The following is a 27,256-nucleotide window of genomic DNA, read 5'->3' as shown; positions in this document are numbered from 1 at the left end:
TCTGCAGCCAATGCTTTGGTTTACAAAGCACAACATTTTCTGCAGTAATTTCTGTTACTGAAAAGTCTAAAACCCCCTTTTTTTCTTTTGCATATAATCACAAGTCTTCAGTCAAACCCATATCTCTTTGCAAGACCTGCACTGGTAAAAGAACTGCATCTGACGTTGTGAAGACTTCTTTGCAGAACAGTAATTCTCTTCAAGCAGAACTCATTTGCTGCCTCATTTAAACCCCATTATAACCACGATGGACCAAAATGAACTGTTAGTGCCGTGGCCTGCTGTCGGAGGAGTGTGGCACACCTGCACACACACATATAATGGTTTCAGACAAGCTGGCTTTCTCAGAGAGCATATTTCCCAATCGGTGTCTGGCAACACTACTTGACATAGCAGGCTGGCCCTTTACTGCTGCAGACATATAAGAACGTAATCACACAGAGAGAAAGTGAGCTTTACTGTCACAAAGTGAAGTAGAAAGCTGAAGGAAATCTACTAAAAATAGGGACAATAAATGTTAGAACTGGATGAAAAAATTAAATGAAGAGACATAAAAGGTGTAAAACGACACAGCAGGCAGTTTTCTGTTTGCGGAGAAATGTAGCGATTATCTATAGAGCAACTAGCCATGAAAAATGTGATTCATACCCTGAGTGATTGAGAGTATGTTGAGTCAACAGATATAATCTAAAATCTGTTCCGATAATGTCCAAAAGAGAAAAAATATATAGAATAAATCACTTTTACTTGCGAAAAAAGTATAAAATCATTTATAAGAACACACATACCCACAAACACACAGTTTTCAACCAGAGCAACCAGTTGACCCAAAGGGCATCAATATTATATGTTTTTACCTTTGAGGTATTAATCAGATGCCCTTCTTTGTTAGTCTTTTGGGTGACTTAGGGCAGGAAAGCATCTTCAGCGTGAACTTGGGGAACGCTTTGCTTCATTATTTAAGAACAACAAACGAGTATACATTTGCTTTTCTAGCACTACAGTGCAGCAACAAATATGCATATCTGTTTTTCAGCTATCAGAACTGTACTGACGTCTTCTCGTATTCTGTGAAAATTATGTGTGACAGCCAGCCAACTGCCTTCAAGGGACATCATGTTAGTGTCTGTTGGCATGTGGACTTGTTTGCATGCATGCACGCACATGTGCCTGTATTTCTGCATTCTTTCTCAATCAGACACTGAGGTGAGCAGACAGATCCATGCAAATATGTCCACTCCGCCTTTTTCTTTCATTCTTTCCCTACCACATCCATTCTTCCTGTGTTCCCACTCTGTGCTCCTGTGGAGTAATGAATAATAGAGGAGTGCTTGTCCTCCCTTGCTCCCCTAGTTAATCAGAGCTCGCCTGGCTGCCCTCTTCTCTGCCACTCCTCACTTTAATAAATCATTCAGGCCTTCAGGACGACAAGTACGTCAGAGGAAGCTATAAGCAAGGGTTGCAGTGGTAAAAACCCTCTCTTACAACAACCTATATCTCCTTTGCTCCAAACCAGGAACAACCCTCTCTCACTATCGTCTCTCTTACCTATGTGTGTCCTTTATTTTTTCAGTCACCCCATCCATTCTTTCACATTTTTTTTACAAATTTTTTATTTACAAGACAAGCAAGTCCTCTTTTCACTTTCTCTCTCCCACGGGGAAGCATTTCACTTCAGCTCTCACTCCAGCGAGGTCCAACCTAACACATATTGTTCTCATTCCTCATCTCTTTCCTCCCCCTTCTTCCTCCGTTCCCTTTGTCTGCCCTCACTGCCTGAGCAGAAATTCCCTACTGGCATGACGTCACATAAATATGAAGTGGTAATGCTGCATAAAGGGTCATAAATGGAATGGATAAAAAACAACAAGACAATCATGAATTGAAGGATGTGCAGTGAAAGTGTAATATCCCTTTTCATATTAAATATCCAATCATATGATACAGTTGAGAAAACCTAATTTGGGAAGGTGCCTGTTGAACTCCATTATAGGAAGAAGTTGAGTTAGTGAATATTTTCAGCCGCATTAGATCCTCAGATGTATTTTGATAAAAGAGTTGTTGGGACCCTTTATCAAAAAGATGGAAGGAAGGTGATGATCAGCTAGCAGAAGTGTGACTTAATGCTGAGAAAGAGCATTACAGATCTGATGTCTGCTTTGAGAGTGTTGATGGAGAAGTATAGAGAAGGTCACAGTTGCACTGTGTCTTTATGGATCTAGAGAAAACATATAATAGGGTGCCAAGAGAGGAACCGTGGTTCTGTATGAGGGAGTGAGGAGTGGCAGAGAAGTAACTGAGGGTGATACAGAACATGTATGAGGGCAGCAAGACAGTGGTGGGGTGTGTACAAGTAACATATGGGTTCAAAGTGGGAGTGGAATTACATCAGGGATCAGCTCTGAGACCCTTGCTGGTTGCAGTGGTGATGAGCAGACTGACAGGTGAGGTCAGTCAGAGAGGTAAGGCTGTGAGTGTTTGGACATGTGTAGAGGAGGGATAGTAGATTAACTGGATAGAGGATGTTGAAGATGGAGCTGCTAGGGAATAGAAAAAAAAGACAGAATGCAGAGAAAATTCATGGATGTAGTGAAAGAAGACATGCAGAAGGTAGATGTGACAGAGGAGAATGCTGGGGATAGGATGAGATGGAGGCAGATGATTTTCTGTGGCCTCCCTAAGGAGACAAGCAAGAAGAACAGGAGTCAGGATGACATCACCAACTAGCCTGGAGCACACTCAGATTACATCCATTAATCCACTGGGATTGAGTCTGCTATGAATACAACAAATAAAACTAAGATGCTGCGTCAGTCAAGCAGTTGATTCAGTGCATAAACTAATTTCTACTGAAACCTTAAGGCCTCTCCACTGCTTACCACCTTTCTGCAATGTATAGATGGAAATATATTAAAAACAAAACTGGAAAAGAAGTGGAAAGGTTGACTGTTATCGCTGTAAATAACACTACTGATGAGTGTATTTTGTTAGCCTGATGCTTTGACAAGAAGGTGCACTCAGGTGTTGGATCTGGTGCTCATTAAGGGGCTTCAAGAACAAATGCCAGAATGGATTGGTGAGGGGAAAAACATAAAATTCCACAAAAGCTTCTGTTTGCCCCTTATATTTATCATTGTTCTGTCATTTTATATTTCTCAATTTTCCTCTTCCATCAGGATACACACAGAGCTTCTAGGTATCATGACTTTATGTGAACAATCTTTGCTTCTAACCCTGTCTCTTCTGGGTGTTCTCAGCCTCTTTTAGTCCTTTACAGACAGACTGTCTGAGCAACAATTATTCTTAATCTGACTCCATTAACCAAACACCCCCCATTCCCATCACTTCCTCGGCAGGAGGATATTAATTAATCACTTTAATTGCCAGAAGACCTCAGACCTGAGGCTCCTGTCCAATCCCCCATCTTTCATCTTGTCTGTTTGGATGTTTCTGTCTTTGTCTGCTTTTATCTTTATTTGCTCTTCCTCTGTATTAACCCCCCCCCCCCCCCCCCCACACACACACACACACCTCCCCCTTTCCCATCATGATGTCACGTGCATAAAAATGACAAAAAGAAAAAGAAAAAGCTTTTTCTTTATTCAGCCTCCCCTCTCAAGTAAATCAATTACTCTTGAATTGGCACTTAAGCATTTATTTCATTACTTACCACAATTTCATTACACTAATAGAAATCCAGCCAAAATTCCCCAAAAGTTGTGTATATGTGCACATGTGCGCGCATGCAGGGATGAGTGTGTACTGAACATTTCTTGGCATGTGTGCATGCTCTGGTATTTATTTGCTGTCTGATCTGATTAGTGGCTCTTACACTGTCCCTTTCAAATGTTCATAATGAGGTGCTATTTCAGTTCACCGCTAGGTTAATGAATAAAAGGAGGAAGATGTGGGAAAATTTGCTGCATCTGGGAAAATATATCACAGTGCACCACAGAAGATGAGAAACAGAGAAAGAGAGAGAGAGAGCGCCAAGCAGAGTTGTGTAATATCATTTTGTGTGGTGACCTCTGTTAAATAGTGCAGGCTTCCGTATTGCTGTGAAGCACTCTTCGGGAGCTCTGCCCATGGCTGCCCACTGAGCCTTCAGATGAAGTATGTGTTAATGACACATTTTGATATATTTGTAATTTTATTCAACAAAGCACGATTGCTGTAGACTCGTCACAGAAATAGAAAGCCACAGGAATAATACTGTAAGGCACTAGGCATGGTGGAGCTTCAGGTGCACGTTCATATGTGTCTTTAATTGACAATGATCTTTTACCCTGGAGCAGCAGCCGATTACACGGATACTGCAATTTTGTTTTTCCAAAATCTGTCCACAGATAGTCCAGCTGTCAGGCAAACACCCACAAAAGTGCTCAAAACCACCTTTGATATATTTCCCACTACAACTGCTAGATGTCTCTAAGACCACATTTTGCTGTGATGACACATGGACACACAAGCACTCATACAGAGACTCAAAAGGTGAACAATACCACCGAAGGGCCAGCTCTGTTCTAGGATGCCCTCTGGACCCAGTGGAGGTGGTGAGTGACAGGAGAATGGCGGCTAAGCTGTCATCCCTGTTGGACAACGTCTCCCACCCCATGCAGCAGACTGTGACAGCACTGAGCAGCTCCTTCAGTGGGAGACTGCGGCACCCACGGTGTGGGACGGAGAGATTTCGCAGGTCTTTCCTCCCCACTGCTGTCAGACTCCACAACAAAGACTTTAACTGAACAAACACACACATCCACACATGTGCAATAACACTAAGTGCAATAATCTTTTCTGGCATCGTTGTATTTTTACTCAGTTGTATATAGCATTCGTATTCTATTTTTATCTTATTGTATATTTTTATTCTATTTTATTCTACTGTATATAGTATATTATTTTATTCTATTCTGTACAGCTGTGTACTGTATTTATTCTTATTGTATTCTAATTTTTGCGTCATAACTTTTGCACTGTCCACTTCCTGCTGTGACAAAACAAATTTCCCACGTGTGGGACTAATAAAGGTTATCTTATCTTATCTTATCTTATCTTATCTTATCTTATATTGGGAAACTCTATATCTAATACTGAAAAACATAAAGAAACTTGTACACATATCTGGTCATAAAAATTGGGCTATGTACACTATTGCATACTGTTAACATTCATAAATCACTTCTGGGTCTTAATGAAATGAGATATTAGACACAATAAAAGGTAGTCCACAGCTTTAGGTTTGTCCCACATGTGTCTTTAAATAAACAACTACTTCAGGGTTAGTCTCATGGCTTAATAAGGGATTTTAAAAATGTCCTATTCTACCTAATTGTTTGTATTACTCTATATTTTTCAGATACATTTGGGACATAGAATCTAAGTCATCGTTTCCACTAAATATCTAATCATTCTGGTCTTAGGCTGGTTTTGTTTATTGCATTTATTACATTTTGGTTACAGTAACACTGTTGAAAAAACTGGCAGCCAGGATAACACTCGGCTCTCTACTAATGGTTTTGCTACAGCTTCACCATTGAGATTCATACTTTGACATGCAAATAACTGTTATTCTCTGAGGGGCATTTTAGCATATTCAGGCTGCAGTGCCTGCATTTTCTCCTGAATAAAAAGTTACCAGATTTAAAGGAGGAGTTCAATTTTTTTTTTAAATTTGGGAAGTTGAGTGATGGACTGTAACGGTTAATGTCCCACTTTGCTGGATTTTATTTTTAATATGATGATTTTTACTTTTAAACTAGATCTTTTATATAACATTGACCCTGTATTAAAATGACTTTCTGATATATGACTGTTTTGATAATAGACCTAAACCCATAAGGTCATGTTGCTAAGGTTTCAATAAGATTAAAAAGTGTAAAGTTGGACGAATTTTTCTTAAGATCTCACTGATACCAGAAATTCTAACTGTAATAAAATGTGCTTTTTAATGTGTCAAAGGGGACAAAGAACTGGAGTGCACTGGCTTGACTTGAGAAACATGGAAATTGGGATGTATGCACATGTAGGCAGGGAGTTTAAATTTAACTGACATAGGACTGATGATGACTTGGATCTCATATGGTCCAATGTAGCGTGGAGTAGGCTTGCAGAAGAGTGATTTGAGAAGGATGCCAGCAAGCCATACCTTTTGTCCTGGTACATACTTGGGAGCGGGTGTCTGAGGCATCTACCCCTACACCACGAATGGTTTCGTGGTATCGGGGTGGACCAGAACGGGTGCAGAGGTGAATTGTTGTTTTGATTTAAGGAAGGCTGCTTTGGCTTCTGGGGACCAGATGAGTAGAATCTTAGTGGAGGTGAGGTGAGTGGCGCAGCTACCTGGCTGTAACTCCGAATAAAATGTCAGTGGAAGTTTGCGAAACCGAGAAACAGGTGAAGGTGTTTCCGTGATGTGGGAGTTGGCCCATGTCTTGCACCTACTAGGGAAGAGGATGGACGGATGATGCCGGCTGCCAATGACTTAAGAATATAGTTTTCCACTGCCTTCCTCCTGGGCCTAGACAGGTTGTAAATTCTGCTAGAGGGTAATGGGGCGCTAGGAAGGAGCTCAATGGCGCTGTCATAAGGCCTGTGAGATCTAAGAAACAACACGTTGTCCTTACTAAAGATCTCCTGGAGGTCCTGATATTTGTTGTGAACTGAGGAAAGCACAGTGAGCCGCCGAACACTAGAGAACACTGCAATAGAAAACCCCTGAACCGACTGAGTTCCCCTTAGAAGGGAGACTGCATTGAAAAACAGGGAGACTGCATTGAAAAACACCAGCATGATTTTCAGAAAAGCAGCAGTGGAAAATTCAGAATGAATCCCTCGGGAGCAGGGAGAGGAGTTGGCAATAAAAAAACGAGGTGACCAATTGGAACCAGGAGCAAAATCAGACCTGAGCTCCAATACAGTAGCCAGAACATCCCCTTGTTTATCACTAATGGTTTTACATTGTTAGAAATTGTAAAGTCTGTTCGTGTTCGCCAAGAATCACCTCAGACTGAGGTAACTGAAGGCACCGGAAAATCATGGTAAATACAAAGAATAAACATGAAGACAAGAAGCAATGAGGCTTGGTTACCGCCATGAGGTAGCTGACGAACGCTGATTGCCGTCGATGGATAGCAGGTGAGCAGAACAGGTGAGAAACCAGAACTCTACTCACAAGACGGATGCAGGAAAACACAGACACTCACCAGGATCATGACAAAATGCATCATGAGTGATGAAACTTCCATCCCATTAGAACAGTTTACATCACAAGCTGCTATGTTAAACTATTGATCACCGAGCTCTCTTCAATGCAAAGCAACACTGCATCACCTTTTGTCCCCCTCAAAGCTCAAACATTAATGAAACATTAATCTGTGTTCCTGAGAATTCACTCACTCATCCAGTCAAAATAGCTACAATTATGAGCATGATAATACTTAATACTATCGCTAAAGCATGTGCCCATATTCAAATTGTGTTTATCATAAACATCCTTGCATTTTGTGTGAGTGTGTTTGTGCCACATGCTGAGTGCCATTTTGATTGTTGTTGTATCCCTAAGCAATTCTTTCCCTATGTAACATAAATAATTTAGCTCTCCAGAGGCAGAGAGTGGAGCCCGAACATTCATGGATAGAAATGAGAGTCATGAGCGCCAACTTTCTTCATGTATTGTCTTGCATGGAGGGATGGATGTACAAGGGCTGCATTTCCCCTCTGCTGGTGTGTAAAACCCAGCAGTACTGCAGCGCATGCACACACAAATCATCCCTCATCAGCTGTGTGCAGCCCTGATGGAAGATTGAGCTGCTGCAATTGCATTTCGCCCAAAGTGCTTGGCACACAAACAACATCTCTTGTTAGCCTTTTTTCTGTAACAAGAATAATAGATTACATCTTGCTAAAACATCAATATGTCCCCTGGAGCTCTTTCAAAGCAAAAATAACAGCAGGCTTGAGCGAAGATCATCCTGATCACTCCTGCTCATGTTTTCTGCCCTTTATATTGGAAAAGGCAATCTGATGCTGTAAGCCACCTGTGCAGACAAAACATGTTCCGTCAATAATTATGTTTTTGAAATCTAGAGTGATGTGGTTTTCCCTCCTTGGGGAGTATTAGTTTTGCTGTGTTTTCCCTATTGTGCTACTTACCACCTCAGGCTCTCTGCTAATACTACACTCCTCCTTCTCTCCCTCCTTTATTCTCCCTTACAGGTTTTGCTGAGGTGGCTAACTCTGTAGCGCTGTTGCTGCCACAGCGCTTCTAAAGGAGAAAAACAAACTTATTTAAAATACCAATCCTAGCTCTAGTTGCATCTTTTTTCTTCTTATTACAAAATGTAGTAATTGAACTGCATTCCTGAAAACACTGCTGTATGTGTAAATATGCTGTTGCTGCTGTGGTCATCGCCTTCTCATCTGGAAGTTGTCTTAATCCACTGTTAGCTCATTATTTGCAAACCTGCTTGTTAAAAGTGACAGGCTTGGTGATAAGGGCTTTCTCATCAACAGCGGATATTGGTATGCAACTGACACATACAAAACCAGTCGGGGTGAATTGTAGTGCAGTGCAGTGCAGAGAAGCTGATATCATTTTTTAAATGCTTAAATATTTGTGGGGCAGCACAGTGGTGTTGTGGTTAGCTCCACTGCTTCAGAGAAAGAAGATCTTAGGTTTGAATCCACCAGCCACATCAGGCCTTTCTTTGGAGTTTGCAGGATCTCTCTGTGTCTGTGTGGGGTCTTTCTGGGTACTCCAGCTTCCTCCCACAGTCCAAAGCCATGTACACGAGGTTTACTGGTGACTCTAAATCCATGATGTACCCTGCCTCTCGCCCTATGATAGCTGGGATAGGCTTCAGGATGGATGGATGGATAATTACTGGCACCTTAGCCTAGGTGTACTCCACCTCATTGCTTATGAGAGCTGGAATGGGCTCCAGCCCAACTGTGACTCTGAATTGGATATGCAAAAGAAAATGGATGTACAGATAAATATTTGTAAGAAGAAATAGTAATCAAGCCTTTACAAAGAACTGTGTGTGGTGTTGTTTCTTTTTGTCTTTCTTTGTTCAGAATTTTGGTTAAAACTGAATTATTTAAAGAGGCTGATGCCATTATTTATTCAAGTGCTTCCAAATTCTTATATGTATATGTAGTACTTTTGCAATCTTTTCTTTACTTCCACTGGTAAAAAGAATTTGAGTGCAGAAATAATATCACTTCAGGCTAAAGACACTGATATCTGATATTTTAAGCCAAAATTTCAAATCCCACTAATTTTACTGAGCATTGTGCATATTCAGTGAGGACAGGATCCAAGCACAGAATACTAGAAACCAGGTTAGTCTGAAATCTAAGTCTTTAATCCACAAGCTTGGGGTCATGCATGGGAAACCAGTTTGTAAAGCAAACAAATGCGTTAAGGGGGGAGTCAAAATACATTGCACATAGAGGCCAACCAGAATCATGAGAAACTTGAAAAACAAAATGCACAATTATAGAAAAATGAAGGACCTTCTTCTCCTCCTTCTGCTTCTTCTTCTTTTTAGGAAGTTAGCATCCAAATGGAAGTGATGAGAAAAAATCAAACAAAAAAAACCAAAACAAAACCGTGACAAAAACATTATATTTTGTTGTGCAGCTGTTTTCAAACTTTCATATTAAAGGTTATAAGCTTATTATCAATTAACATGATCAAAAGACACACTGGTTTCCAGTAGTAATTGTATGTATCTCCTTGCCTACCTTGCCTATCCTTAATCCTTATCTCTGCATATTTCAGCTAAAATAGAGCAGAAGATGGAGAAAGATGATGAGAGAAAACTAGAGAAGGAAGAGAGAAGGAATGGTGGAATAAAGGAAAAGCAGGAAAATAGAGCGAATGTGCGAGGATGTGCTCAGACTAAAGAGAGCATATTGATCTCTATTTCATGATGGACTGGACTGAGAGGATGCTTGTCACACTGACAGGCAAAGATAAACGAAGCATCAGATAGGCAGCATTGTGGCTATGCTGACTGCCTGGAAAGAACCAAAAAGCAAGAACAAAAACAACTAAAAGGTTAAACCGTTTCAGGGGGAGGGGGATTCGAGCTAAGAGCAGCGTACCTCATTAAATACTCAGCTTAAGCCCTGTGGATTTCATTGACTGCTAGTGTCCAGAAATGCATGAACTTTATCCTGCATGGCCTCCCCTGAAAAAGGCAAAATAGGCATGGCCCAAAGCAGGAATGTCTGTTTTTGCATCTTGAGACTATTTCTGACTGGAGATCTTAATGTGAGCTGGCCTGGGTGACTAAAGTGGGTCACAGGGTGAAGCCGACATTAAAGGACTGACACAAAGTGGAGTCATCCTTGCCGGAGGGCATCTCACTGCCTCCACTCTGGAATAGCACATATATAGATAGGCCTAAAGAAAGCAACTGCATAATAATCAACCGCCCTCTGGCTCCCCCTCCCTCAGTTTTTGTTCCCTCTCTGTTTTGATTGCTGCCTGTGTCCACTTTTGTGTTTGCTACATGCAGCAACATAAATGAGATTTTTCATCTCATACTTGCACCTTGCCTGCGGGTATTGTATTTTCAGCCTGTCCAGAATGCTCAAATCAAATGGCATCCCAAAGGACATACATTTGTTTTGCTAAGGCTAACCTTAAACCTCCCCGCTAGATCCCTGGTCTTAACCCAAATCCTAATTCCAACCCAAAATCAAGTCTTGACCCTGGTAATCCTCTTAAAGAAGTAAGAAAAGGCAAATGTCCTCACTTTGCATGTGCACGTTTCTCTTACTAAGCTTAAGAGGGCCTGAGAGTAATTGAAACACATCAAATACAGGGTGAGGACCAACAGGCTTTAGGACCCAGTTTTTCCGCCATAATATGGTAGCAGAAGCGCTGAGAAAAGACAATAAGGAGAGGGAGAAGACAGAGGGGGTGGAGGAGCAGAAGAGAGAGAGAGATGCTTCAATGTGGAAAGTCAGAGAAAAGCTGAGTGTGGCAGAAGAAAGTTGACGTGGTGTAACTACAGCAAGGCCCTTCCTTTCTCCGTGAGAGGGGAGAGACTGAGCGGGATACGATAGGAAATGTTGTATTGGGGAAACGGGAGCCTTTGACTAAGCATGCACGTTTACTGCTGCCAGGTTGCACAGGTGTATTAACGGCTACATCCACATGCATTCACAGCCGCATAGGAACCGCTGATGGGATACTGACAAGTTTGACTGTAACTCCGCGCACACGTCCCACTCCCACACAAACACGAGTGCTCGTATTTAGCTATACGCTGAAATGTACACGCTTTCTGCACCCTCCCACGTGAAAAGGCGAACAGAACAGCGCAAGATCCCTGTGTAACAGCATCCAGCCCTGTGGACTTGTTAAAACTGGGACACTGGATTCCACCGGGACTCACCTCGAGGACAGGACGGATCAGAGTTTCCGACGTTAAGGTGAGGAAATATTCAAAGAAAATTCCGGTGTTACTTACACTCAACCCCCCTTTTTTAAAAGTCAGAGGATGAAAAGACAGAAAGCTGGATAGATAAAAACGGTCGAACCAGTAATAATATTATTTAATATTTATTATTAATTTATTTAGAGGGTTTATGTTTGTCATGTACAGTATGTATGTAATTCTCTGAAGAACAGGCTGACAGTATTTCAACCACAGTGGGAGCTCGTTATATATATATATATATATATATATATATATATATATATATATATATATATATATATATATGCTCCATTGTTAACGTTTCTTTAGCCATTTATCGCTGTATAGCAAGCCTACTGTGCAGTATTGAGCACCGTAGCAGAGTCACGGAGACCATCTGATAAAAGCCACTTCCTTTTTGTTTTTGTTTTTAATTTAGCTAGTACATCTAAAGCTCTTTCAGCCTTCAGCCAGCATCTGAATTGGCAGATCAGTTTAAGTGTTAAATGTAAAATGTCCGGTGGGAAACTGCTTAAAAAACCTAGCCCAAGTGCTTTCAAAAGACATGCAGGGTGTTCTGGGTTTTTTGTTTTTTTGTTTGTCAGCAGTCCTAATTAAGAGCAGGTCTTTTCTCTGCGGGGGGTGGGTGGTGCACACACCATGCCCTCGGTCTGTGATGATGATGATAATGAAACTATGTAAGAAACCGTGCTGCTCATCTGCAAGAAACTAATTTTCTAATCAAGTCATTATTGCATTGCAACACACTGATTTATATTTGTTCCTCAAAGGCTTACATTAGCGCTTAATCATAAACATTCCAGCAAGTACAGCATGACAAGCCAAGTCCTGAAAGCTGTACTTTTTGTGAACCAGCTTTTTCTCTAAAGTTTTAAGGTGGATCCTGACAGAATTTTGTGACCACATTGAGATTAACACTAGTACACATACACACACCACAGATAAAAAATACAGGTGTACAGGTCATTACACTGAAGGACAGTTGATGTAAACACAGTATGAATGACATCTGTGCAGTCTTGTTTAGTACACACATTTGCGCAGGCATAGGTAAAATGAAACTTGCTTTACTGAATAAAAAACGGTCAGATAATATTTCAGGGGGTTTAGGAATTCAAGAAATCAGAAATACTATTTTGGAGTGTAAAAATATTATTTAATACTTTTATGCTGGTCTTACTGGCTGTTAGGTGTATACTTTAATTGTTGTCTATTACTACAATGTTTTGAGGTCCTTTATTGTATAAATTACGACATTTTTAACATTGTATTTAAAGCACAGGAATCTTAAATTAATGTGTTGGATTTAATTTTTGTTATTTTGCATCTTTAATAATAATAATAATAATGGATTGCATTTATATAGCGCTTTTCAGGACCCTCAAAGCGCTTTACAATACCACTATTCATTCACTCTCACATTCACACACTTTAGTAAGTGGTTTACAGCTGAAACTGCAGATTTGTTTAAAAATGTCTCTAATCATCTCCCTGTAGTGCAGCGTTTCACTGTGTGTGTTTTCTAATGCTCTTTCATCAGATTTTCACATTTTATTTTACATGACAAGTACCAAAATTACTGCAAATTACTAGCACACACTGTTTGATATGTAACTGCTCGGCAAGCACAAACAAGTAACATTGTCTTAAATGGTGAAATGTTATTACACAGTAACATTAACATAAACCATTATTCATTTATTCATGTGGAAAGCATTTCCACAAACAACACAAACTATATACACATTTACCACAAATAGCAGCACATTGAGAAATATAGCGCATCTCTGTGGAATGTGTCCTATGATGCGTTCAGATTCATATTTCAGATGACTGACTACAACATACTACATATTCCGCAGAGATGCTGGAGCAATGTGCAACGTAGTACAGATGGGTAACTTCTCATTTCTTGGGCCTCACTGCACATGAGCACCAGCTGTGCGAGCAGTGCGTGTATGTGTGTGAAAAGAGACAATCTGACTATGGTGCAGCTGTGTACATGAACATGTGGGCTGGTTGGCATGGACTGCTTCAAAGGGTTTGTTTTTGTGTGTCTAAAAGGGCAAGGTGATGCAAGGCTGCAATGGACTGCAAAGTGTGTTTGTGAATGCATGTCTTGTGAGGCAAACTAAATGACTGTGTGTGTCCGTGTGTGTGTTAGAGCAGGACATGCCATGGACCGATTAATGAGCTCACACTGTCATACACACATTCTGCGCAGGGGGTTTAAGTATTCCCAGTGTCTGGCATGACTGCACTCATTTGTTATTACAGAGTGATTCTGTGGAAATTATCTATCTTTTGCACTCTGAAATGACAGTTACATTTTTACTGGAAGGCACAGTAATGCTGGAATTATCCCATCCAGTTATTATCAAGCCAAGCAGAGGAACAGTACTGAAATGGCAAATTAGCCTCTGCTTCATTTATCCTGCAGTGAGCACTCCACTCCATGGTGAATGTGTTTCCATAGGAACATGGTGTTACTTTGAGCTTCATGTGCTGTGCGACGCTCTTGACGATCCTGCCTGTTTTTTTGCTTATCTTTTCTGTTCAGCTTCCTCTCCTCTCCTCAGTCATTCTGTACAGATCAAGGAAGAGCAAAAGGGAGAAAAAGAGTTTGGAAATGAAATCAATAGGGCCATTTAACCACCGCTTGCGTTTTCAGAATTTCATTTGGCGTATCTCAGAGCCTGCTCTGGCCTTATCAGCCTGACATCGCTGTTCTTCAGGATGCCTTTTTATTACAGTCTGCAAGCGTTTACAGCTCCAATTTCCTACAGCCACTATGCTATTTCTTTCCCATGAGTGTGTTCACTGTATCTGCATCTTGATCTGTATCGGATGAAATATTGCAGCCGTTACTTCCAGTGAGAATGTGAATGTATGCTGAGAGACAGCGAGTCAGTGTGTGTCAAAAAGACTGCAGAGTCGCTGAAAATCTGTGTAAGAGTCAGCAGCAACAGTTCTCTACTTTCACGACAGGGGTTTAAGGCAATATTTCACTTTAGTTGCATATTTCGATGTCTTAAGAACAAGCTGTCTTTTCATGTAGTAAGTGGAAATGCTACTCAAAGAGACACGTTTTAAGTTTAGTACAGTGGCTTTGCCAAAAGTATTGGCTGGATTATAAAAAAGGAACAGAGTCAGATCAAAGAAAAGGAAGAGGGATATGGAGGGAGCTGAGAAGATGCGTGCTTGTATATGTGTATGACAAAACACCAGACTAAAAGGACAGAGATGGGGAGAGAGAGAAGAGAGTCTCTTGTAAAAGTGGTGCCGGTGATATACGGCAGCGTCCTTGCAACCTTCCTTCTACCTGACTGGATGTTTTATGAGCGTTGCAGAATCAGAAAAGGAGGCAGGCTTATAATACAGCTGACAGAAGTCTTTTTATGGTGGATGGGCAGAGGTGGAGGAGGGAGGGAGAGGGTGTAATAAAGCTGAGTGCATCTCTCCTGGAATGAAGCTGCAGCAATTGGGAGGGGGCAGAAGGGAGAGGGGAGGCTGGTGAAGTGCTACAAATATTAGTGTTACATGAGCGTGTGTGCAAAATGCACCATATGTCCAGATGTGTGCGTATGTGTTAGGAGAGGAAGGCAGTTTGCACAGAGCTTTTGCTGACGTCACTCTGTTGAACAATCACTCAGCCTCCATAAGGCAAGCAGAAAATGGAGCCCTCAGCATACGCCAGCCCAAAGACACCCAATTAATCCATTTTTTCCCCCTGTGTGGTGCGGTGAAGCGTGCAGTGAGTCACAGAATTGATCTTGAGCCTGTGAAGTAATATACCGTGCAGAATGAATACTTACTGATGAGATATTATGTTGTTTGTTGAAATGACACTTTGTTATTCTGCCGGGAATGAAAAGACTCTTAACACACAATACAAAGACTTTTTTTTTTTTACATCGCTTCCTGCTTGTCACCTGACAGTAGCAAATCTTGACCATTTAATTATGATTGATTAATTTGAGATATTCTTACTTTAGAAAATTAAAAGTCAGTTTTACATGAGCTTAATTTCTCCATTTCAGACAACTAAACTAACAGTTTACATATTACATATTAACTGATGATGATGTAGGGATATCAGATCATGCATTGCAGTCCACTGGATAAAGATCTCCGATGTCGCTAAAATGTGTGAACAGTTGAAAAACTTCAGAATCGCTTCTATTTCATCCAATTTCTCTTGGAAAAAAACAAGCTTACCTAAAGCCAGGGAATGTGATTTCCCACAAAATATAGTCAGCAGTAACTTAAAATATATGTTATTATATGTTATTTAAACCTGATTAACTGCTTGCTAATGCAAATATATAATCAGACAGTCACATGGAAGCAGCTCAGTGCATTTAACCATGTAATCACTTTCAAGAGTTCAAGTGTTATTGCCAAAGTTCAAACTGAGAATTAGAACAAGTGACATGAATTGGTTGCTGGTTTCAGATGGCTGGTCTGATTGTTTCCAAAACTGCTAATCTGGTGTGATTTTCCCATACAACTTCCTCAGTTTACAGATAATGATCCAAAAAAAGAAAAGAAAATGTCCAATGAGCAGCAGTTCTCAGGGTGACAATACCTTGTTTATGCCAGGGGTCAGAGGAGAATGGCCACATGGCTGGTGGTGATGGTGTAATGGTGTGGGGGATATTTTCTTTGACCATTTTGTGCCCATAGTACCAGCTGAGCATTGTTTTAATTGCACAACCTACCTGAGTTGTTGCTGACCATGTCCATCCCTTTATGCCTACAACGTGCCCATCTTCTGGTGGCTGCTTCCAGTAGGATAAATTCCCATAGCACAAAATATCATCACCTTAAACTAGGGCTGGGCGATATATCGAGTTTTTTAAAAATATCGATATATTTTCATACGAGATATAAGATGTGACAATATCGTTTATATCGATATAGTCTATGTTACGTTATAATTATACTTGTGGAGCCGCAGGTATACCTCTCTTTCGTCCACTTTTGTCTCTACGCAACGTTACTCGGCCTCACCTCTCCTTCACTGAACACAACTCCCCCCTCCCCCTTAGCTTCACCTGCAGGCAATGACAAGATGAAAGCGGAATATCTCCGTTAGCGAGTTACCGTGCGTGGGGCTGGACGGCGTCAACGTGTTAGCGAGCTAACCGCGCTAGCGAGCTAACCGCGCTAACGACATGCAGCCAGGAGGGGCTGCACGGCCTAAAATCCTTTCATTTTCTCAAAAATCGACAGCGCGCCTTATGTATGAATTCTGGTTGTGCTTACTGACCGCGAACCGATTTTATGTGGTACACAGCGCTCAGCAATGTGTCAAAAAATGTTTTAATATGACTTTGCTAAGCTACGGAGCTGCACCACTTGATGGATTGTCGGAGGATTACGGCTACCGAGGAGGAGCCTCGCGGAGTGATACGTACTGTGTGTGTATAAGGACCTGTTCAGAGAGGTGGTGCAGCTGTGAAATCTGTCTCTTTGTTATTATGCTCAGCGTCTATTAGTTTACATTTTGACTGCACAATTGTGAGCTTTTTGTTATGCACAAAAACAACATTGTTTTCTTTTATTTATGGACCATGATTATTTAATAAATGCTGATAATTTATTTTTGAGTAATTTCTTCATGTACATCTACGCTGTATGTAAATAAAAGTGCCCGTGTGACATCTGGGACACAGTGTGACTAGGAACTCTCTTTTTGTTCTTAACTTATGGCTTTTAAAAAAAAAAATCGAGATATATATCTTATATCGCCATCCAGCTAAAAAATATCGAGATATGAATTTTGGGTCATATCGCCCAGCCCTACCTCAAACCAACTCACTGGTTTCTTGAACATGAGAATAACCTCACTGAACTCAAATGGCCTCTTCCCTGGGGGCTTCAGTTATCAGATCTCATTGCGATAGAGCACGTTAAAAAGGGAGATTCCCTTCATGGATGTTCAGCTTACAGATCTGAATCAGCAACTGTTTGATGTTATCATCTCAATACTGACTAAAATCTCTGATATTATTTCCAAAAAATAAAAATAAAAATATATTTCCTGCACCTTGTGACTTTATGCCAAGAAGATTTAAGACAGTTCTGAAGGCAAAGGTGGTTCCACCCAGTAATAGCAACTGAATGTAAGACACAAATAGAAAATGGGAAGGAATAAACAATCATTTCTCTGGAAATAGATGTTGAGAGGGTGGAGATTTCAAAAGCATGCAATGACATGTTAAAGAGGAATACTGGAAAGTTTGGTGTTTAAATAGACCAACATATTGGGACATGTTGTGTGTGAATGACGCAACACAGCTTGAGTTGTCTACCTGAACAAGCGCATAGGCTTGTTACACACTGCTACATGTTGATGAATTCACAATTTTTACATTGTGTAGCTGTATCAAAATACATAAATACAGTGACAGCAGCTGTGCCCCTCCATCAACAACAGTCGAAAGTGTCTAACTGATGTTTACATATTTATAATATTGACTAAATCTTTGGAAAAGTACTGGAAAGTTACCAGCTCAGGCTCCACAATGGACCAGAATGGAGCAGAAAAGAAGTACTTTCACTCCTCGCTATTTTACTCACAATTTAACCATAAGGAATTTTTAGCTTTTTGGACTGAGATTTTATATATGGCTGAAACTGGTATAAAACTCTGGTTCCTGTAAGAGTAAAAATCCTATAAGAAAGACAACATTTCCTCAGCCATACCTGCTACAATTCATAAAAATACGGATATATACACAATATAAAAATTCCCTATGTAACCAACAGAAAGACTCTTTTTTTTTTTTTTTTTTACTAAGTGCATAAGGGAAAGGTTCATTTTCATAGGCAACCTTTCAAATCACGCTAATCCTCTGCTCTACTGGGAGCTTATTAAGTAAATCGATCAAGACTCACAGTCTCACAGTGAGATTCTTTTTTACTGGAGTAAAAAAAAAAAAAGGTTGATATATAATAAGAGTGCATCTTTTTTTCTGTATGAAGTTATCTGCGCGCATGTGAATCAGGAGTTTAAGTAGCTTGAGCCCACAACCCTCGCAAACTAAACATGAGTAAAAGTGGAGAGTATAAATATTTTGTGTGACCTTGTTCTTCTCTTAACAGACATCAACGTCCTAACTGGCGATCTGGATAGAGAGATTCCTCGTCCTCATCTATCCTGAATGAAACCCTCTTAAGGTGGATGCTAAGCATTAAAATTGCATGTCCCAGTGGAGAGCTGCCATACCAAGTAGCCAACCCGCAGCAATAAATCAACACTAGAGGACTTTTATTTCTTCATTATCGCTTCCTGCAGCAACAACAAAGGAACAGGCATGTTCACAGGCCTGTTGACCTGCGGATGTGCTTCATAGGATTCTATTTTTGGAGCCTCATTGGTTTTACAGATTAACTGCCCTCAAATATGGCCCCAATCCGTTTGTTGCTCCACTAGTTTGACTGCTGCCGGAGGTTGTGTATATTCATGCTTCAGAACGCCCCACTGTGTGACAGTTTAGTCATCTGAAGGGGCACTGCTTCTTTTTGAAAGCAGTTTGAGTTCACTTTTTTCACACTCTTGCAGAGGAACAAACACTTTGCTGTATGTAATGACAGCTGGAAAGACTTTTAAGTTATTCTTGTCAACTCCTAACTAATTGCCCTCTTTCATTGTGTAACTGAGGAAAGATTGACATCTGAAGCTTTTACACCGTTGCCAAGTCAGTGTGCTTAGGTAGTGCGTCATAATATTTTATTGAAAGAGTTTTTCAGTCACACTACAGTCACACTGAATTTCCATTGCACATTGTTTTTATTAAACTGTCTAGCACTAATCAAGATCTTTCATCGTCAGATTCGAGATTTTCATAGTGCGTGAAAGCAAAAGTAGCTACCATTAGCAAATACGAACTGACGCGGCCATGTGAAATGGAAGACACAGGCCAAAGCCTGAACCATCAAGTCCTTAAAGAATTGTTTATGACATGTGAAGAGAGGACATTTTTGAATTATCCAACGTCACTCCAGCTGAACATTTCACAGGACAAAGTTACCACTGCTTGTTTCACTCTGACATAAATCTGGCATGCTTTGTTGGCCCCAGGGCCAAGCCCTATAACAAGAGAAAAATTAAAGAATAGGATTAAAGATGGATTATCACTGAAATACTAAAGCCAGCAAAGCAGCTGCCTTTGCATACTGTAAGCCCATTGGACTCTTCAGGGAGAAGCTCTGTTGACCGATTTGTAGATTGCATTTGGTTGTTGATGTGGTCACCTATTGGGTGGCTGGTATTAAAAAGGAAAGGATGGAGAATCTAGATGAGCTGGAGCACCCTCTTCTGGGAGAAAGTGCCAATAACAACTGGGGACCAGGGCCGGGGCTGGGACCTGGAACTGGACAGGCCCCAGGTGGGCTGTTCAAGGGAATCTTGGTTAAGTGTGAGGAGGACAGGGCCTACCCTCCATTAACATGGAGGGGCTATTGTGGACATCCCCCTGAGCTTCAGCAACAGCAGCTACTGGATCCTTGCTCCTTACCATGCACACTGGAGTCCTTTTACCCAGCAGCCCCCATTTGGGGCCACACAGATGCCCTGCTCAACAAAGACTACTTGGAGACCACGTTTGTGGACATTCGGCCAGGTTCAACACTGGAGAGGAAGCTGCTGGCTGAGACGCAAGACTTCCACAGTGCATCCTACAGCATGGACGATGAGGATGACCTGCTCCCTGACTCTGACGTAAGCAGTGTTGGACAAGTTACTTTGAAAAAGTAATTAATTATAGTTACTAGTTACTTTTTCAAAAAAGTAACTGAGTTAGTAATTGAGTTACAAGGTTCTACAAGTAATTAATTACTTGAAAAGTAACTATTGCGTTACTTAAAAAAAAATGTTTAACCCTCTGGGGTCCAGGGTATAATTGGCCATTTTTAACCACATTTCAAACATAAAATCCGAGTAGAAAAAGTTATATTTTTTACTGTAACAACCACAAACATGTTTATGGATAATATTTCATAACTTTAAATGCAAATATAAATTGTCAATTTTAAAATCATATGCAAAAGTTTTGCAGACAACAAAGTTATTTGCAACCATTTACCTTTTAGCGTTTTTTTATAACCATTTCAAACTATTTACATAACAATCAGCTGTTCTGCATTCAACAGGATGCCACACAAATTATTTGTGCCACTCCAAATATTTCTGTCCACTATAAAGGAGAACATCACAGCCTGATACCTGCAGGTCTGACAGCAGCAGGTGTATCACTCCTACTGTTTTCATTGAGCATTGTTCTGACACACAACACAAAACTATCCACAACACTACACACTAACTACACAAGACGACACATTAACTACACACTCCAAACACGCTAAACGTCACAAATCTCTCACATCTCAAAACTCTCTCTCTCTCTCTCTCTCTCTCTCTCTCACCCTCACTCCTAAAACTTCCCCCTCTCCCTAAACAACAAAATGTCATGTTGCCACATCATTTTTGATTGGTCGGCATGGTGCATTTTTCCACCAACACGAAAGGGCAGGTTTTTTTTGTTTGTTTGTTTTTCTTTGTCATAAGCAGAGAGTGCTCGCTGCGCTGTCCTTAGACAGTAAACGTGGCGAAACTATTGAGGAAAAATCGCTGCGTATATATTGTTTATCATGACTCTGGTTTTACGTGGCCTATCAGCACAATTTAAAAACTGGTATATATCACCTTGTTGCTTTGTCATCTTGAAGTGGTCATGTGATTGGCTTAGCACGACTACTTTATTCTTCTTCAGTCAAACAGCTGCTTAAAGCTGCTGCTTAAAGCTGTAGCGTCCAGATTACTTACAGCTACTTCCATGGAACTGATATAAATTGCGGTAAGCTTAAGACAGCTTCAACCATCTGTTTGTTGAAAAATAGTAACGCGACCGCACCGCATTTTCTTGTTAGTAACGGTAACGACGTTATAACGATAGAAATAGTAATTAGTTAGATTACTCGTTACTGAAGAAAGTAACGCCGTTATTCCCATCACTGGATGTAAGACACTTAAAAATGTCTTCTCTTTCTTCTTTTGTACCGACAACAGAGCTTGTGCAACCGTACAGGAAATAAAAGCAGGTCAACAAATTTTCCTGCTATTGTTCAAACAGAGGATTCAGGAATATTTAGATAGGTCTGAAAGTAAGCATTAGTTTCTCAATTAGTCCTTTGTTTGTCTGTTAAGTTTCAAAAGTAACAAACCTGAAAGTTTGCATGTAGATGCCCATATTAGTTTTATCAAATCATTCTCATCCTCAGCTCAACCAGATCCTCTTCATTCCTGAAACATGCTACAGAAAAAGCAATGGAGCCTCATACTGTCAGTGTAGGTTCTGGAAACCAAAGAGGAACTTAAAATAGACATGCGAGCAAAGCAGCAATTGAATGCTTACTGTCAAAAAGCCAGATTACATAAAGCTGCTCTCCTGCTGCATAACAGGTAATGACACCATAGTGCTGATAGAAGATGCCAGTTCTATATCATAGATCAGCGGTCCCCAACCCCCGGGCCTCAGACCGGTACCGGTCCGTGAGTCGTTTGGTACCGGGCCGCGAGAGTTGAGGCTCAGTTGTGAAATGTATGGTTTTCAGGGTTTTTATCGGTTTTCAGCTTTATTTTGTTATAATTTTTATTGTTTACTCGGTTTTCCTGGGTCTTTTCACGTGTGTTATGAATAAATCTTCTTTTTTTCGGTACCGGTACTAGTTTTATTTTGTGTATTTATCCGCGACACTTTAAAAGCCGGTCCATGAAAATATTGTCGGGCATAAACCGGTCCGTGGCGCAAAAAAGGTTGGGGACCGCTGTCATAGACCACCGAGCAAAGCCCATCATAAAGTAAAATATAAATTAGCTACGAGATGCCAACAGCAGTCAACAAAATAATACATACTCTAAATGTCACCAATAAATAATGTTAGTGTTTGTACTGTTTAGTCTCACATCAAGGTCAAGTAAAAGCTTTTTAAATAACTAGAACTAAAAGGCTAAGGGATGTTTAATGATTATTACTTTGATTAAGAATGCAAGTAAAAACACAAATACACAGTAGCACTACACACCGTTAAAATCGACAGCAGCTGGCTGCCACAAAGTTTAGGTAAGAGTTTGTTCCCCAAGGACAAAAGGAGAGCTTGTGTAAAATATTTTTTAAGCTCATTCTGAATGCTGGCAGTAGTGCAGTGATGCAGAGTCCTGGGCCTGTGGGAATAAAACCTTGCAGTGACCTTAAATCTGCACAAGACAACATCTTCTACTTTGCTTCACTTCAAATTGTTTTTATAAAAGAACTTAAACTGACACATGAAACTCACAGATTGCTCCATGATCAACATTATGGAAAAATAAGTGTCGCATCCTGATTGATTTTACATGTGAGCACAGGCTTAAATTGATTTCCCTGCTTCTCATCAACACAAAAAGGATTTTATGTCTATAAAAATACTTCCCAACTATAGAAAGATTTTTTTTTGACCAATAGAACAGGCATAATAGAAATAGCCCTGTGTTCCAAGCTTTAAATAAATTATCTTGTTTAGTAAAAAAAAAAAACCACTTTATGTCTGTGTTTGCTGCTGGTTTACAGAACAGTTACTAAAATATAACAAAAGCCTTTTTTGGAATTGTACAACTGTTTCTTACACAAAGTAAAATGACCAAAGTGGTATGACAGGGTCATTGTGAGAGAGCAAGTCAGACTCAATATGCAGCTGTTTCAAAAAAGATGCATGAGTCATAAAGTGCCCCGCGGTCAGCAGAGCTAGTGCATATCCAGACTAACCCCATTCAATCACATTATCTTTCAGACACTAGCAAAGTTTTTAGTTGTTGTGGATGACTTGAATATAAGAGAAACAGCGTGTTTCACTTAATGTTGGAGTAGATCATCTTTGTATGTTTAAGACAACAAGCTGTATCTTTGTTAGATGGACACAAAGAGGTAGATTACAGAAATGACAAAAAAGCAAGGTTGTTTTTTACTTATGCACCTGTGCACTGGCACCTTGATGAAATAAACTGAAGGAAGTTGACAAGGCTGCAGCAGTACTGATCCATGAAATGGATCTTCAGAAATATGTATTCCTCTCTAGAAACAAAGTCTCAGTTTTTCTCTTAACCCACAAATTTTATTGAGACTCATTTTGAAACAAACATCTTTGAGTCAAAATGTTTTTTTTATTCACTTTACACACCGTCCTTGCACAGTACCTTACATTTGAAAAGTTTCAGTGTAATTTTCATTTGCAGGAAAATGAAATGAATGTAATACCTACTGCATTTTTGTGAAGGCTGAAATCTCACAGACAAATATCTGAAAATGTGCCCAAACAAAAACAAATCACCCTAAAAGTATTTCTTTATAATGTATGTTATCGCTTTCTATCCTGAACTCAACCTAAACGCACTCTGTTTGAATCCCAGGACTCATCCATCGATGATTTTAGTGATACAGACAGTGAGAACAACTTCCCTCTGATGATCCCTCAGGACTACCTGGGTCTGGCCTTTTTCTCCATGCTCTGCTGCTTCTGGCCCCTGGGCATCGCTGCCTTCTATCTTTCACAGAAGGTATACGAACACACACAAACACACAGACACACCCTCAGTCCTGAGCAGACAAGATACAACTTGGCTCTATTGTTCACAGCTGAGGGTGAGTTTTTACCCTCTGCAGTATGTGTGGACGATCAACGAGTCCAGTTCTTTAGTGTTGTGCAAGTGAAGGATTTATGGAGGAGAGCTGTGACAAGGAGATTACACCTGCAGAATCACACTTCTGAAATAGTACAAAGCTGAGAACTTTAGATAAAACACTTAGATCAAATCCGAATCACAGTTGTCTATAATATGGTCTCTGTTGGTATCATAACTCAGATTTCTTCACATTGATTTCTTGAAGACATAAGCTTGAAAAAAACCACTGACCTCTGTCCTTATGTATCTTTTTCATTATGTGTTGCTTAATTTAATGGGCATGCATATGTATTTACAACCTTTGCATCAAGCAATACATAGAGCCATGACCAAACTAAGAAGAAGAAATAATAGTATTCCTGTACTGGGGTTTTGTCTTTAAATCAATATTTACATAAATATTTCATTGCAGCGCATAAAAACTGCTCGTTGGAGCTCACTGGTTTAAACAACATGCTAAGGGGCATGTACTGTGTTTTGCCTACATTTATTGAATAATAAAGTCACTCTTTCTACCATATGTATACTATAATATGTATAATGTCTGCCTTTCAGCAGGGATATATCCAGTCCAGATGTATAGGGCAGAAATCTAACAGGATACCACATTAAAAATGAATAAACTTAAAGTTAATATAACTGCAAATGTGCTGTTCTAAGCAAACTATACTATTCATACACAACTTTTTCCTATAAGTGTTCAGCATCTGCACACCACATATTTAATGACAATTTAATTAACAGATACAAAATGTAAACAGAAAAAAATTGAATCACTGGCGATCTGTCCAGGGTCTACCCTCCCTTCGAAGGCTATTTCCAGGATTAAATGTGCTTATTATGTTAAACGGCACTTTTTAGAATCACATACATGCTCAATCATAATTTTTGACTCATTGTTGTGCATATCACTTTAATTTTGCTGTTATTGATTGATGTTAATGTGGAAATATTTAAATAAAGTACTGTGCGTTATTAAAGCGCCTAAGTAAATGTACAAGGCTGTCTTTCTACTCGTCACTGTGTTATACTTGTATAACTATGCATGTGACAAATAAAGAACCTTAACCTTAACCTTAACCATATCCATGCGCTCATCTGGCCAACACCTCTGGCCCCTCACCACAGAAGAAACAGGATAAAATTATTAAATCTGATTATTCAGAAGTCAGATGACTGGTCACCCAAAAGTCAGAATTGCTAGAAAAAAAGAACTTATTAGCCACAGTTACTTATGGTAGTATTAAAATACCCCTTACACAAATATCTCTAGACTCCCTTATTTTATAAACTCATCCCTCCAGCAGTGCAGGAGAGAAAGAAATCCCATTAACACTTTTGCAAAGCTAACTGGCAGCATGCTGCAAAGGCCTTTTGATCAGATCAATGGCCTTCGTTAAGGTTTAATTAGAGTCATAACAAGAAACCTCAAGGTGATAGATTTCCAATATTGTTGAGTGCTGCCTAAAACAGGGGTCAGAGTCAAAGGCAAGGACTAGAGGGAGAGAGAAAGGAAGGAAGGAGGAGAAAATGATGAATGAGCTGCAATCGCTGGGTGTGATTTGGAAATGGAACATAATATGGGCTTAGCGTGAGATTGGAATGAGTGGAAGAGGAAAGTGTAGGCCAGGGAGGACATTGACAAATGATGATAAATGCTGTTCTCTCCTATTTTTTTCACTCTAATCTTTATCTCAGTGTCTCGTCTCCTCTTTTACTCAGACCAACAAGGCATCGGCTCAGGGGGATTTTCAGGGGGCCAACGCAGCGTCTCGCCAGGCTCTCTGGCTCTCGGTGCTCTCCATCGTGTTTGGAATCATAACGTACATCTGTGCCATCGCTGCGTTGATTTCTTACCTGTCCGCAAAACCACCATAAAAGCAACTCTTTGAAACGGACATGCATACAAAAGACTGACCTCTCACATATTTCATGAAGATCAACACATGCCAACATATCACCGTTAAATGTCAAATAATCACAGTGTTTGTCTGTCGACTTGTCTGAAGTCACGTTTCATCTACACCAAGCTGAAAAGCTGCGACGCTGAAAACAGAAGCTGGGAGCTGGTGTGTCGTTTATAATCGCTTTGGGATTATAAAAAGAAAAATCAGCTCAAAGGATGTTCTGAGCACATGAAGAAAAATCATTGAAAAAGCAGTCTGTTACTTGTTTAGTGATTTGAAGACTTAAGTTACCTTCTGTTAAATCTGTGCTGTAGTTGTCATCGTATGTGAAGCATTACTGAAGTAAAAAAAAAGAAAGAAGAAAAACAGAAATTCACATTTTTCCATAGCACTGTAGATATCAGCATTACAAACAATGGATGAATAATAAGAAGCAGTGGGGATATGTGTCATTGTCTGCCTGGGAGGAGCTAAGTGGAGGGCAGTATACGATTAGATGGAGTCTGCAGATTTATGAGAGGTCATAGCAAGGACGTGGCAGCAGATAAATCCCGATGGACTTCACTGTGGGAGGGCCTGAGCCAGCACTGTCACTTGAGGGGTGAAAGCTGGTGATGATGTTTTAAAACATACGATGAGCCAGAAGCAATAGTCCTTTGGAGAACCCAGAGTTCCTTGCTGACGGGAGGGACCCCGAGGGAAATGCTGCACGTGAACATCGATAAGCTCATCCTGGTTTCACACTGCTTCAGTCACTGTTTACTGACAGAAAGGACTGCCTCTACTTTGTTTATACCAACTGAATCATTATCTTCATGTTGAAATACACAGAACACTAAATAACTAACGCACAGAGTGTAGTTGCTGGTATAAGAAAATACGTTCACGACTTTTAAAATTAAATGCAAAACTCGGAGGTAGAAAATGGACTCAAGATATAGACATTAAATGTTATCCTCTATATATACACAGGGTTAAGAAATCATAACATATACAGCGGAGGAAAGAGCTGGAAAAAGTGCCAAAAATACAGAAGAAACTCTGAGGATGATCCTTTTATCAGCTATTCCATTATTAGAAGCAGCCAGGCTGTTCACACCATGCTCCTTAAATATAGATTCTGCTATTTTCTCCACCAAAAATAGAACTGACATCTTCAGGAGCTT

At 40.2% G+C, this 27,256-nt stretch overlaps 1 protein-coding gene across 1 annotated transcript; it reads left to right on the top strand.

The window, feature by feature from the left end:
- The first annotated feature begins 10,934 nt into the window (after positions 1-10,934).
- On the top strand, positions 10,935-27,167 carry tmem91 (transmembrane protein 91). Its single transcript, XM_085379917.1, has 4 exons — positions 10,935-11,451; positions 18,570-20,187; positions 23,911-24,057; positions 25,906-27,167. Exons 2-4 carry the CDS (start codon positions 19,753-19,755, stop codon positions 26,059-26,061), a joined length of 738 nt encoding a protein of 245 aa, XP_085236043.1. The 5' UTR covers positions 10,935-11,451; positions 18,570-19,752; the 3' UTR covers positions 26,062-27,167.
- Positions 27,168-27,256: the final 89 nt, after the last annotated feature.

The sequence above is a fragment of the Rhamphochromis longiceps genome, linkage group LG14, assembly GCF_057381845.1.
Source record: "Rhamphochromis longiceps isolate RC_006_pf linkage group LG14, R_longiceps_female_GT1.1, whole genome shotgun sequence".
Lineage (NCBI taxonomy): Eukaryota > Metazoa > Chordata > Actinopteri > Cichliformes > Cichlidae > Rhamphochromis > Rhamphochromis longiceps.
This window is presented reverse-complemented; position numbering and strand designations above follow the sequence as displayed.